Below are 13,712 nucleotides of genomic sequence, written 5' to 3'. Positions count from 1 at the left end.
TTGTTACTGTTCAAGAAACTTTGATTTATTTCTGACTCTTCAAGCACAGCTGTTAACTGCCCCATCAATGGTTGGTTATAGTATCAGAGATTTTAAGTTCAATTTTGTACTTGGCAGCTTCTTTTTTACAGAATATAACTTCTTACTATCATGTTGTTTCACTATCTGGAAAAAGTACATCACTGGATGTTCATAGATATGTGTCCAAGCCAATGGTTGGAGTTTTATAAGTCAGCTCCAATTGGGTTAAGCCATATCCTCCTTCTGTTCTCAGTATATAGAGTCTGTCAACATCAACTTTCGGGTAGTGATTTTTTTTCCATGGTCAGCATTTTTGTGTCAATCCTTTTGATGTCATTAAGGCTCCAACTGACAATGTTAAAGCTGTATGTCACTACTGATATAGCTAATGTATCAATGGCCTCAAACTTGTTAGCTGCATTAAGCTCACTTCCCAGTACCATCTCGAGTCTTCTATAGAATTCTTTTAAAATTTTCTCCTTCATGGCTGAGTGTTGAATGGCATCTCCTTTGTCAATTGCTAGGTGCTTGTAAATACCTCCTGATCTAGCTCCTTGATTATGGTGTTGATGTCAAGGTTGATGTCACAGGTATTGATGATCCTTCTTCTTTTAAAGGTGGCTTTTGTACACTTATCAAGCCCACACTCCATTTTAATGTCATCACTGAAGGTCTTTACAATGTTAAGTAGACTTGTCTGTTGGTCATCATTTTTGCCAAGTGTCTTTAGGTTGTGTAATAAAGATGGTTTAATTTTCCATGCTGCATTGCAAAAACATAGCCACTGTTGCTAAGTAAAGTTCTAAGGAATGCTAATGCCATACAAAAGAGCAATGATGACAGTGAGTCTCCCTGGAAGATTCTACTTTTGATATTGATTAGCGTGAGTGCTACATCCACATAATGGAGGTTCAGAGTGGTTGTCCAGGTCTTCATGATCTCTCTAATAAGTTGGATGGTAATTGGGCAAGCATTATGTATTTCTAAGCTTTTCAAGATCCAGGAATGTGGCACACAATCAAATGCTTTCCTATAATCAATCCAAACAGTGTAGACAGGTTCTTTTTCTTTGATTTCATCTCTTCTATGATTGCCTTAATAATGAGAAGTTGGTCCTTGCATCCATAGCTACCTCTTTTTCACTGTTTTTGTTCTGCTGGTAGAAAGTTATTCTTCTAGTTATTTTTGTGTTGCTCAACTTGTTTGAGGATCCAGGTGGCTCTGTCATTGTGCCTTTTATCATTCTGCCAAATCTCGCTCCAGGACTCCTCCACAGCTTCAACAGTAGGTGAATCATTGACAACAGTCTTCTTTTTTCCTAGTTCATGAACCTCTTTGGATCTCGTTTTGATATAATAATTTCCTTTTCTTTGATGTTGCAGCCTTTTTCAAAATTATTATTATTATTGTTATTATTATTATTATTTCAGTGGACTATTTAACATCAGAGAAGTGAAGTGTAGCAATGCATTTATTCATGGAGGCATCACTCCATGAGCACTTTTGTTAATACCCACCATCATTCAGGATCCTCACTGTTGTAAATATTTGATAGAATTAAGGAAGGAAGGGCATTCAATGACATTATTGTTTATAATGGTTGCATTTTTATTTTTTGCCACTGTTTGTTTGGTTGAATTGTTTGGTCATCTGCTTGGGGGCTTATTCATGCTATTTTTCATCTAGGTTCATTTATTACATCAATCTTAAATTGAACAAGAGTATTGGGAAATTGCCACCCTATAGCCAGAGAAGGAAATGCACTGAATGAGATTCACTGAACAAGATGTGCTTAAAGAATTGAGTGAACTGTAGGAAATGAACTGGACCACTTTCTGAGAAAAATGGATCTGCGTTATTCAAACAGAAACACAGGGGCAGTCTATATGGGTCCATGTGGGAGTGAGGGTTATTTACTGAACAAATCAGAGACTCAGTCAATGACTCTTCATAATAACAAAATGATTCAGTTAAAAAAGGTTAAAATGCAGATCACTACAAAGTGCTAGCATTTCTGTCATAGGGATCTTTTATGATGTTTTTTTTTTCAATTAAACTGTGGAATTCATTTGATTGGCCTTCTTCAAGGCAATTTAGCTTTCCCACAACTCCATTATTAGAAAGCATGTTACATCACTATACAATGCAGACTTTACCCTGACACATCGTAACTGAACCCCTGGACACATCGTAAGCAAGCTTTTGAGATCATAAGACTATATCAACCTTAGAATAATAAATTTCATAAGAGACGTGATTTAACCATTTAACCATGTACTGTTTGATCAAACTTAATGAACAGCACTGTCAGAGCTGATTGCCAGCTCTGTGTTACCTTGCTAAGTTTGCTAGATGTATATGTGTGTGAGGTGGGAGGGGGGTCCTTCTTACCTCCTGTGTAAACAAGAGTACTGAGCCATTTCCTGTTTCTTCTCATAGGTTTTCATATCGAACAGCATCGTCAGCTTGGCCTTAGCAAGTCATCTGTGGTAACTTACTAAAAATGTTTTATGCAAACATGCAGCAAATGAAATCCCAAATAACAGGCATTTTATTTTTGTTATGCTTAAACATTTGGCATATGTAATAAGTTATATATTTTTTGTCTCTGACACATAAATGGATGCATGGATTTTAAAATATAAGTAATTTATTGTAATGTGTGTGTGTAATTTAAGTGTATTATAACACCACTATGTGCAAAAAAAAATACACAGCATGAAAGTGGCAATAGCCAGTGTCTGCAGTGTACTCATGCATTAAATGTATTCCTCATGTTTTTCAGTCTTTTTGCATTTGGAGAGGTGATACTGAGTACAGGCCTGGACAAATGCTGTCCCATATTCACAATGAAAATGTTACTGCTGTTACATCAGTTTTATGTCATTGCCAAGATATTCTAACTCAGAATCAGCAATAGCAGACAGAACTTTCAGAACATGAGTATATGTATTAAAATTAGTTTAATCAACAAAGTAAACAAACCATGCTTAAATGTGTGTGATGCTGTGACTTCACAAGACCACAGCATTTTTCAGTTGCTATAATTGTGGTCAAGGAGCACACATTTAAATTCTGATATTTACCAAGGGAAAATGGACACAGTTAAGGGTATGTACTGTGGCTATGTGAGGTGATGCCATAGTACTGCACTGCTCCATTCCACCTCTCTGCTGGGCTCTTGATGGCTGGTGATGGGCTCTTTCTGAAAAGCCATCATTAAGGAACACTTTGCCTCTTTGGATGACAAACATGAGCGCTGCACACTCATTTCTTTCCCTCTCCCTTGTAGAGAATGTGTTCATTATCTCTGCAGGAAACAAAGGTACAATCATTTGGATTCACATCTGCAAAAATGAGGACACCATAAACTTGTCAAAACTAATTCCAATTCCATACATTTTCAGTCACATTCAAGTCTCGTCATTAACATTCTTAATTGTATGATATTTGGTGACACATATTGTGTGACATAGAGAACATCCAGCATCACTAGTGCATGGTACTGGTATTCAGCATAACTATATCTTAAAACTTGGAGGAACATGATGCCCTCTGGAAAATTATAGTCACTTTAATTGCGACATTTACAGAAGAGGCACATCTAGTTCACTTTAACGTCCTGCAATCAAGCCATTAAACCAAATCTCCAGCAGGGTTGCCATTTAATTTCTCTTTAGATGCAAGGGCTGTAAAGTGATGATGACCGGATGGGAGCCATCCATCTTGCTCCACAAATGGCATCATTAAGGAACGGCTGATGGAAAAACAGACCAATTTGGCTGGCACAGCCAAAAGAGGAAGGGGGTGTGAGGGCAAGGGTTGGGGGAGGGGGGGGTTGGATTTAGGTAATGGCCCGCAGGGTGTAACAGAATATATATGGAGAGGAAAGCAGTGTCATGACACAAACAGAGAGAAGTCCAAGGTGTCCTGAGCGAGCATCTCTGTGTGAGTATTCCAGCGTGTAGTGCCTCTGAAGCCACCATGAGGGCGCTGTTACTCCCTGTGCTGTTGTTGTGGGCATTCTGCACCATGGCCCAGGCGCAGGGCGAGGCCACTGCCATCAAGCTGTGTGGCCGCGAGTTTATCCGTGCCGTCGTTTACACCTGCGGGGGCTCCCGGTGGAAGAGAGTGCTCGAGGAGCGGGAACTGAAAGGTGAGAATGCCTCCAAGCCCCTCCCCTCTTTGTCTGTCAAATGTACTGTATTTACTCATCTCCTCTGTGTAAGCTTTACAATATGCTATTACAGAGAGAGGAGGCACACTGCAGCAGGACAATGAACTTACACCGTTTTAAATTAGCCATACACAACAGCAAAACAAAAGTTTACTTCCCTATTTACTAGCTCCTATTATACTGGAGCCTGTAGGATCCTGCTTTGTCTGTTGTAAACTATAATATTACAATACTATTACATTCATTTGCAATAAAAATGATAGACCAGACAGACAAATGGCAAGCCTGAGGCAGGGATGTAATTAGTGGACTCAAAAAATACAATACAAATACAAAATACAAAAAAACAAAAACTAGGGGTGTTAATGTTTCACAAATGTGACAGGAGCAGATTTGGTTAATTCACCAAAAACTAAGCAGTGTGATTCAATGAGAGAATAAAACCCACAGGGTTTTATTGTCCACGGCCCACAACCCTTGCACGGGCTGTTCACTCAGTGTATGCTACGGAATATATTTTCATTTTAACACTTCACATCTGGGTAACTGTCAAATTCTGACAGACTTTGTAAATTCATTTAATGACACACAGTTGAGTGATAACCTTAAGGTAAATCAGAGATCAAATCTGAAAGGAAAGGCCTATGTGTAATTTAATGTAAAACAAAAATCATCACTGAAAGTCTCCACCAACAATTTCTAAGAAATGAGTTGAAGTCAACATCCTTCATCACTCTGAGGATGAACGGTTTATGGGATAGAATCTGGTGAACTGAGCAAAATCCCAGGGAGTGTATTATTTGCCTGGAATGCCTGTTAATCAGGTTGCGTAATGCTTTTTGCAGTCTCCCAAAGTTGTAAGAATGCTAGTCTGGTCTACCAGCAAGTTATATAATTGGCTGAGCAATGCAACTTATGGCATATAGCTCACATATCATCCATTTATAAAGCTGTACATTTCACTGAATCAATTCAGCTAAAGAACCTTGCTGTGATGTACAATGTTAGCACCCAACCTGGAAACTGAAGGGAGAGTCTTTTGGTTCTGACCTCTGTTCCTTACCCTCCGAATCATGCTGCTGTCTCCACGTGTCATGACTGAGAAGGTGTTGGCCTGAAGGATGGAGGCAGCCTGGTACCATTTGGTGACAGCCCACCAGTGGAACAGGTGCGGAGAGACCTGAACCAGATGCTGACCACAGTGTGCTGCCAGGTCGGGTGCCGAAAGAGCGACCTCACTTTCCTGTGCTGAAGACAGGCGGGGTGGACAGGGGCTGCCCACCCCCAAAACAGACTCTCTCTCAATCACTGCTCTTGCAAGAAATCATTATCACATTACTGTCATAACAGGACTACAAAAATGGCACAAATTTGTGATTTGTGGAAAACAAATCCCAGTTTTTATTTGCAGTGTCTACCACTGGACTGTTAACACAGTTCAAATAACATGTAGAGAGTAATAGTGAGAGGTGTGTTCGATCTAACCACTGTACACCTCTCTCCACAGATGTAGGAAACTGAGCTAGTGTTACTCTTTCTAATGCTTGGATAATTATTGTCCACTTCAATAGTTATAACACTGAAGCAGTGCTCATAGACGGAAATAAAAAAATTCTGGAGTTCACTTGAATTCATGACTCACAGTTAAGGACAGGGTGGCACAGTGGTTGGACCAAAGGCCCCTCCACAAATCCCAAGCTTCTGTGTATTATGCACAGTACTCTGTATGATGCATTGTGAGAGACTGCTGATCCTTCACTAAAGGGAAAACTGACCCTCATGTGTACAGTACCATCCAGTCTGAATCCCTTACAATGGAAGAAACATAGAGCTCCTGTATGGCACAGCTCATTGCTAAAAGCTAAAAGCAAGCCCCTCGTGCTGATTTGCTGATCCACAATGCAAAAAGCCTTACCTGCATTTAGAAAAGTGTATATGCTTTACCTGTATTTTATTTTGCTACTATTGTCTAATAAATGTTATTGCAAATGCTGGAGATGTACAATAGGAGGTTTTTTGTCACATGCACTAACAGTACTCTATTCATAATTTTCATACTCAGTCAAAAATGCACTCACTCAGTGGTGCGTGGCTATGTTATTCTTGAAGAGTACATGAGTGCATGACACAGATATGTTGTGTTTTTGCACACAGCACCAAAGCTAAAAACATAAGAGAGCAGGAGTGCTGCGCAAGTGGGAGTGCTCTCTCTCTGTGGTCCTGTGCTTGATGATACAAATGAGGCATTTGTGACACGATGCAGACAAAAATCCCCTTTGCAAAGGCATGCTGGCTGCAGCAAGTCAGCAGCTCACTCAAAGTACACAGCGTAAACACTGGCCACGGCGAACAGGGATCGGTTCTTGAAAGTGTGCGAGGAGAAAGTGTCGTTGGTTGGGTCCCACAGACATCTGCTTCCAATGCGCATGCTTTGGTCATTCAGCTGTCCAATGTTGATCTGCACGATGATCTTGTATCGTGGAATCATCAGCTCTTTGACCCTGGCTTTAATAACCTGCAATTATTGACATATGATACAATGTACATGAGTACAAAAAGGACAAAAGAACATCTGAAAGTTGAATGTTGAGAAGCTGTGGTTCTGTCCTATTAGAATCATCACTCTGCCTACAGACTAAAATGTATCTACTAATGTGGAAAGCCCACTAATTCCCAGTGTCAGTGTAAAATTGACTTAGTTTTCTTTACGTGCATTCCACTGATGATCGCTTTATCTTCTGACACAACACATTTTAAAATATCTCATGTAATGTACTCTATTTCAATCCCTTTTCTTTATAACTTAAATATAGGGATATTGTACTCCAAAGTGGTCTCAGAAAGACATTGCACAACATAAACATAACCTCCTCTGAGTTACACTTTGACATATAATTTGATGTGTAACAGCTTAAGCAGAGTGTATCGATTCAGATGACTTGGGTCCACTCTTACACCAAAGGTTTTTTCATACTGCGCACTCTCCCTGCTGGTACCCTTAATCTTGCCTAATCTTGCTCACATGCACAACATTTCAGTAGGCCATGCTTAATGTCAATTGCCAGGTATCTGACCAATTCTGTATTCCAACTGGCAAGATTCCTATACAAGGCTGAATATAAGGGGATGAAATTTCAAATTTAGAGAATTGCGTTGAAAGAGCCTCTAGTACTGAGATCTATTGTCTGTCAGCCTTTCATAAGGAGGCAGTTGCTGAAGTGGATTTGGTACATTGCACACTGCCCACCTCCAGCACACTGCTCCCCAGCTCAAACCACAGCATTATACCTCAGATATAGTCTTGGTCATCTGCCGGCAAAGCTCTGGCTCATACTTCTCTTCCTGCAGGTAACTTGTCAGCACATCCTTCAAAATGTTGTTCACGGTGAGCACCGGGAAACGTTTCACCGGACCTGTGACCGTCCAGGTGGACACAAGAAATGAAGTTTACAACACTGAAATGACAGTCATGTGAATTGTTATGGACTATATTATACTACAGTTGCTTAGCGCATACTCTTATCCAGAGAGACTTACATAGCTGAGAATGTTTCCTTGCTATTCAATTACACATTTTGATATTTAACTGAGGTAATTCAGGTTAAGTGACTTGCCCAAGGGTATAATGGTGTCTTATTGGGAATCACACTAGCAACATTCGAGCACGGGAGAAACGCCAAGGTAAGGCTGCAGTGTAGCATAGTGGTGGGGAGCCAGACTCGTGATTGAACGGTTGTCGGTTCGATTCCCCACAGGTGCACCGCTGTTGTATGCTTGGACAAGGTAATTAATCCAGAAGTGCCTGTTGTATAAATGGGTAACATGTAAATTGTGACCTATGTAAGTTACTCTGGATAAGAGTGTCTGCTAAACGCTCGCTTTGAGAAACACAGCAAGCCGGAGTTTCTGCCAGAACAGGACAACTGCCCTCTTCAAATATCTCGAGCAGACGTGTAAATCCTTCAAAAAGGTAAACGCATGCAAAGCTCCTGGACCAGACAATATGCCGGGCCGTGCTCTCAAAACCTGTGCCTACAAACTGGCAGATGTCTTCACAGACATCTTCAATCTTTCCCTGCTCCAGTCTGTAGTCCCTGCATGTTTCAAGAAGACCACCATCATGCCAGTCCCAAAGAAACCAAACATGAGCTGCCTAAATGACTACCGCCCAGTAGCACCCACCTCCATTGTCATGAAGTGCTTTGAGTGGATAGTCAAAACCCACATAACATCCTCCCTGCCCACCACACTAGACCCACTTCAGTTTGCCTATAGGCCTAACAGGTCCACACATGATGCGATAGCATTCGCACTGCACACTGCCCTCTCCCACCTGGACCAGAAAAACACTTTCGTGCGGATGCTGTTCATCGACTACAGCTCTGCTTTTAACACCATGGTGCCATCCAGACTCGTCATGAAGCTCCGAGACCTGTGCATCAGTCCCTCCCTGTGCAGCTGGATCCTGGACTTCCTGACGGGCAGAAAACAGGTGGTGCGGATCGGCAACGCCACCTCTTCCACACTGACACTCAGCACCGGTGCCCCCCAGGGATGTGTGCTCAACCCCCTGCTGTTCTCCTTGTTCACCCACGACTGCACGGCCACACACAGCTCCAACACTGTGATAAAGTTTGCTGACGACCATCATCGGCTGCATTACAGATGGAGATGAGTCTGCCTATAGAGCAGAGTTGAGAGACCTGACATCATTTTGTCAGGATAACAACCTCCTGCTCAATGTCAGCAAGACCAAGGAGCTGATCGTGGACTACAGGAGGCTGCGGGGAGGGGGGCACGCCCCCATCCACATCAAGGGAACAGCAGTGGAGAGGGTCAACTGCTTCAGATTCCTGGGGATAAATATCAACAAGGGTCTGAGCTGGTCACACCACACGGGTGTAGTTGTGAAGGCAGCAAGGCAGTGGATCTTCTTCCTCCGACGGCTGAGGAGGTTCGGCATGGACTCCAGGATACTCACAAACTTCTACAGGTATACCATCGAGAGTATCCTGACTGGCAGCATCACGGCCTGGTATGGCAGCTGCACCACCCTTGACCGCAAAACTCTGCAGAGGGTGGTCAGATAAGCACAATGCATCACCAGGACTGAGCTGCCAGCCATCCAGGACCTCTACAGCCAGCGCTGCAGGAAGAAGACACAGCGGATCCTCTCTGACCCCAGCCATCCCAGCCACAGACTTTTCACGCTCCTGCCATCTGGCAGGCAGTACAGGAGCATCCGGACTTGAACCGGCAGGTTCAGAGACAGTTTCACCCGCAAGCCATCAGGCTTCTGAACTGCTGACACTATCACTTGCACACACACCATACACATGGCATATACTCACCACAGTGAATGGACCCTTACCTCACACATTGGCCACTTTAAAGAGACAATGTTTACACCGTTTAGATTATTCACCACTAGACACTTTAATTATATCAATATTGCACTGCAATGTTTTTACGCTGCAACATTGTTACTTGTTACAATCCTACTTATTTTATTTTTTACTTATTCTATATTTTATCTTACTTTATTTTACTTATTTTATTTATTTATTATGTAAAGTTGAGTTGGCTCTGAGGCTAAGAATTTCAATACTCGATGTCGTATTGTTATCAAGTAGATGACAATAAACTTAAACTTGAAACAATGGTAAATATATCTGCGACTCGCATGTCTTAGTTACAGTCGGTGCATTGGAAATTATTAACCCTTTTGCATGTACGGTCACACCGGTGTGATTAGCCATTTAGCGCGTATGCTAAAACTGGTGCGATTAGAACACTAGATTGGAGAAATTCTAGCTAATTTTAGCTTTGAGGAAACAGCAATTTAAGTCTAAAAATATAGCAAATGCTAACTGAAAACTATGAGAAGCTTAATAATGCTAATGAAAACATAACGGACCATGTAATTTAACATGTGTGCTACATAGCATAAAAAATAATTTTCGTGCGAAAGGGTTAAACCAGAGGGGACACGTAAATAAACGTGAGCTGAACAAGTCTAACATGGCTTGGTAACCAAACAAAGTTATCTAGCTTCTCTTTCAAACGTGTAGTGTGAAATCCCGAAGTCGCAAGTCTTCTTTGCAGACATTCATGTAGAATTAGATGCATTCAACAGCAGCGTTTACTCTAGGTCACTGTATCAGTTTACCGCATAGGTTAAGATGGCATGATGTTTTTTTTTAACTTTTTGGTATTTTTATACATTTGACTCTTATTTATCAAAACTTTAATATATTTTGTTGTATTTGTGTTCAAAGTACTATTTATGACAATAAAACAAGTTTATTTTTAAACTGCATTATGTCATGTTATCTTGGTGAGGACTCTTAAATAACTACACATAACAAATGTTAGGGAAAATCTTTGTTTATGTTATGTGTTTCTGAAAAAAAAAAAGAATATCAGCTGATATATGATTATTGGATTTTTAAATCCTCAAATATCGAAATTGGTTTCGATCTTAAAAATCCTATAACGGTCTGGCTCTAGTGAGGACCTGGGTTGTTATGAAAACAGGAGTACAGTAATACCATTCTGAAGACAAAAACAGCTGGATTACTATGGAGGGAATCAAGGACGGGACCTCACCAAGCTGGTAGGTGTTCTCCATCTGTACAGTGGGGCGTGGGTTGTCATCGTGGTGACCAGGATCATCGATGTAGGACACTGTGCTTATGGAGCTGTGGGATTGGGAATCAGGACATAGCGTGAGGGTGATTTGAAACATGTTTTAATGCTGTGGTCACTCAGCATTGCCAGTCACTTCCTGCTATTCGACACCGGCAGGACTTCCCCATGCCTTCCCTTCTCCTGCATTAGACATGAATGTAAGAGAGCTGTAATGGGTCTATGGGAGATGTTACCTCATTTGTCAGGATTTATTAAAACACCCCTTTGGATATAAACTGCAATACTCTAAAAAACATATACAGTCTATATACTCTAAACACAAGAGTTTCAGAAAAAGAAAACACCTCCTATACCAGGTACTTCATAAAACATGGATCAGAGGGTCAGACTTCACAAATTATTAATCTCTATTTATTTCATCCCTCAATTTAGCTGTTTTTCAGAGTGGGACTATAACATTTTCGTTTTAACAATGATTCCCACTGAGAGATACACAAGTGTAGGATACAGATAGAGAAGTGCATACTCCTTGGTCTTGCCAGCTGTCTCCCTCGCTTTGACTTCATGGCTACCGAGTGAAGACACGCTGCCTCTCTTCTTCAGCAGACGCGCCGCCTTCTCTTTAGCCACGTCAGACATTGTTTTCCTCCTGTCTACACCACGAGAAACGTCAGACATTATCCCCCTTTCACACCTAGAGAAATGTCCGACATCGCCCCCCCCCGGTCTACACCGAGAAACGTCAGTCTCCCCCAATGTACACCGAGACAAACACCCGACATTATCCTCCTGTCTACACCAAGAGTAAAAACGGATTCACACACAGACCCAATGTCCACAATATAGTATTCTGACAGCTGCATATAACTAAATAACTACTACTGTGAAGAACAAGAAGAAGGGTCGATGATATACATTGCCTTCCACGGATTTTGAAGTGTTTTGCAGTGTTGTCCTCTAAAGAATTAACCTCTGACGCATTATTGTAATTTTAAATTCAGATAAGCAATCGAACTGCTCTTTGGATGGTTTTTGATAAACTAGCTACTTATTTCTGGGGTGCAGTAGCCTTGAGTTTTAGATGTAACACCTCCAGGAGATAAAAAGCACAACTAGAATAAGTAAATCCGAAGAAATAAAAATGACTTTTTGACTCAACCTGCACAAAACAATGACCCCCAATAAAAAACAATGTCAACGTTATTATGTAAATGTAATATACACAAAAGTTTCATTAAACGCTGTACGGTTCCAGAATCATCCATACTTACCAGTTCAAACAGCAAAGCGGAAGTATGTGGGTCAGGATGAGCGTTTTGTTGTCCTGGCAACGAGGGCGTTACTTCTGCGCATACAGATGGGACTTTTGCTTTCCCCTCAAAGCCCCAAGAATCGTTGCGGTTCGGAACAGTATCACGCTTCGTTTGAAAACACCTGCAACGAAAGTACTGGCGTATGAACAATTTTTAAAAGCAATCATTTTCTGACTGGAAACTTTCAACGCACCCGGAGCCCACAGATGTCTGTATCATTATCTTGCGTTACGTTTGGTGGGAAAGAGCAGCGGAACACTGGGACATAGAATTCAAATGAAAGCCAAAGTAACGTTTCTTCACCTTTTTGCACACCAAAATGCATATGAACCGGAGAGGTGTACGAAATAAGACACCTTTATATCGGGAAAGGTACCTTTACCTGACAGAAAGACAAAAATTAAAAAGGCTTGCAATAGGCTGTTAAGCCAAAACCACTGCTCTGTTTCGTCTCCTCCGAAGTACTACCAGGGGTGGGCAAATCTGAACTTTTTTCCAAAATCTCTTATAAGACGAGTGGATTCCATGGCCATTTTAGCTGCTGAACACAAATCCACCAAGTTTTTGGACCTAAAATATATTCTTGAACTGGTTCAGTGGACTTTTTTCAAAATGGTGGCAAAAAGTTGATTTTTTTTGGAAAGGTTTTTGGAAATTTCTTTACAAATTTACCACTGTTCCTTGTAATACATCTTTTTATAGGTTTTCCGGGTTGCTGAATTCAAAAATAAAGGAATTAGAACAATTCAAGCATGTCTATTGCCTGAAATGTGTAAAAAGTGGGTAATTTCACCATTATTACAGTGAACATGCTACAGAAAAGCAGGATTTGCAACAAAATTATCACATTGTCAGTGCATTCATCAATAGATTGTCAATATCACTTGCGATATTGTCCTCTGGCTTCAAAGCATTTCTTATGGAAGTTCGAAGTTGCTCCATATTGAAATTCTCCATCTTGAACTTTCCCTCTGCTGTTTTGACACGTCTCATCTGTCGAATGTCTGGGGCAATCGTTAGTCTTAGATAGGAAATTTCAGCTAAGAGCTGCTTCTCACTCAGTTTAGACAAAGCATCCAAATTGTTTCCTGTCATGGGACCACCATGGTTTTTACAACTCTCCAGAACAGTCAATGTTTTGTTAGCTTTCTTCTTCTTTAGATCTTCCTTCTTGTGTAGAGCCAATTTAGACATGGTTATGTTGAAAAAATGAAAAAATTTCATTGTTTTTGTCTTGATGGCAATATGAATGCTCCAATTGCTTTGATTCCTTCATTTTTGAATTCAGCAACCTTGAAAACCTGTAAAAAGATATATTGCAAGCCATGTTAGTAAATTTTAAGGAAATTTCCGAAGAAAACATGAATATTTGGCCGCCATTTTGAAAAAGTCCACTGAACCAGTTCAAAAAATCATTTTAGGGCAGAAATCTTGATGGATTCGTGTTCAGCAGCCAAAATGGACATAAAAACCACTTGTCTTGAAAAAAGGTTCAGATTTGCCCACCCCTAGTACTACAGGGAGACTGTTGGCTACATAAAGCCTGTTAA

General features: G+C 40.9%; 3 protein-coding genes across 3 annotated transcripts in view; 2 read left to right on the top strand and 1 right to left on the bottom strand.

Moving 5' to 3' along the window:
• Positions 1-2,541, top strand: part of LOC118795347 (UDP-N-acetylglucosamine/UDP-glucose/GDP-mannose transporter) — a 38,615-nt gene extending 36,074 nt beyond the window's left edge. Inside the window, exon 12 of the mRNA XM_036553775.1 lies at positions 2,461-2,541. Coding sequence (XP_036409668.1) covers positions 2,461-2,497 — 37 coding nt within the window. The 3' untranslated portion in view covers positions 2,498-2,541. The remainder of the gene's footprint in view (positions 1-2,460) is intronic.
• Positions 2,542-3,880: 1,339 nt separating this feature from the next.
• LOC118795816 (relaxin-like) lies at positions 3,881-5,602 on the top strand. Its single transcript, XM_036554557.1, has 2 exons — positions 3,881-4,177; positions 5,305-5,602. The coding sequence occupies exons 1-2, from the start codon at positions 4,006-4,008 to the stop codon at positions 5,448-5,450; spliced, it is 318 nt and encodes a 105-aa protein (XP_036410450.1). The 5' UTR covers positions 3,881-4,005; the 3' UTR covers positions 5,451-5,602.
• A 9-nt stretch (positions 5,603-5,611) lies between these two features.
• On the bottom strand, positions 5,612-12,168 carry dynlt5 (dynein light chain Tctex-type 5). The gene is made up of 5 exons (XM_036554555.1): positions 12,121-12,168; positions 11,376-11,502; positions 10,808-10,899; positions 7,487-7,611; positions 5,612-6,713 (listed from the first exon to the last, which is right to left on the bottom strand). The coding sequence occupies exons 2-5, from the start codon at positions 11,486-11,488 to the stop codon at positions 6,510-6,512; spliced, it is 534 nt and encodes a 177-aa protein (XP_036410448.1). The 5' UTR covers positions 11,489-11,502; positions 12,121-12,168; the 3' UTR covers positions 5,612-6,509.
• Between the last annotated feature and the right edge of the window lie 1,544 nt (positions 12,169-13,712).

This window comes from Megalops cyprinoides, chromosome 20, assembly GCF_013368585.1.
Source record: "Megalops cyprinoides isolate fMegCyp1 chromosome 20, fMegCyp1.pri, whole genome shotgun sequence".
In the NCBI taxonomy this organism is placed as follows: Eukaryota; Metazoa; Chordata; class Actinopteri; order Elopiformes; family Megalopidae; genus Megalops; species Megalops cyprinoides.
This window is presented reverse-complemented; position numbering and strand designations above follow the sequence as displayed.

What these genes read in the sequence shown, in the direction of transcription:
- LOC118795816 (XM_036554557.1), top strand. Translation starts at nt 4,006, where the DNA reads ATGAGGGCGCTGTTACTCCCTGTGCTGTTGTTGTGGGCATTCTGCACC. An exon ending in CGAGGAGCGGGAACTGAAAG is followed by an intron (nt 4,178 to 5,304) that starts GTGAGAATGCCT and finishes ATGACTGAGAAG; the next exon opens with GTGTTGGCCTGAAGGATGGA.
- dynlt5 (XM_036554555.1), bottom strand. Translation starts at nt 11,488, where the DNA reads ATGTCTGACGTGGCTAAAGAGAAGGCGGCGCGTCTGCTGAAGAAGAGA. An exon ending in ACAGCTGGCAAGACCAAGGA is followed by an intron (nt 10,900 to 11,375) that starts GTATGCACTTCT and finishes CCAATCCCACAG; the next exon opens with CTCCATAAGCACAGTGTCCT. An exon ending in TGACCAAGACTATATCTGAG is followed by an intron (nt 6,714 to 7,486) that starts GTATAATGCTGT and finishes CAATAATTGCAG; the next exon opens with GTTATTAAAGCCAGGGTCAA.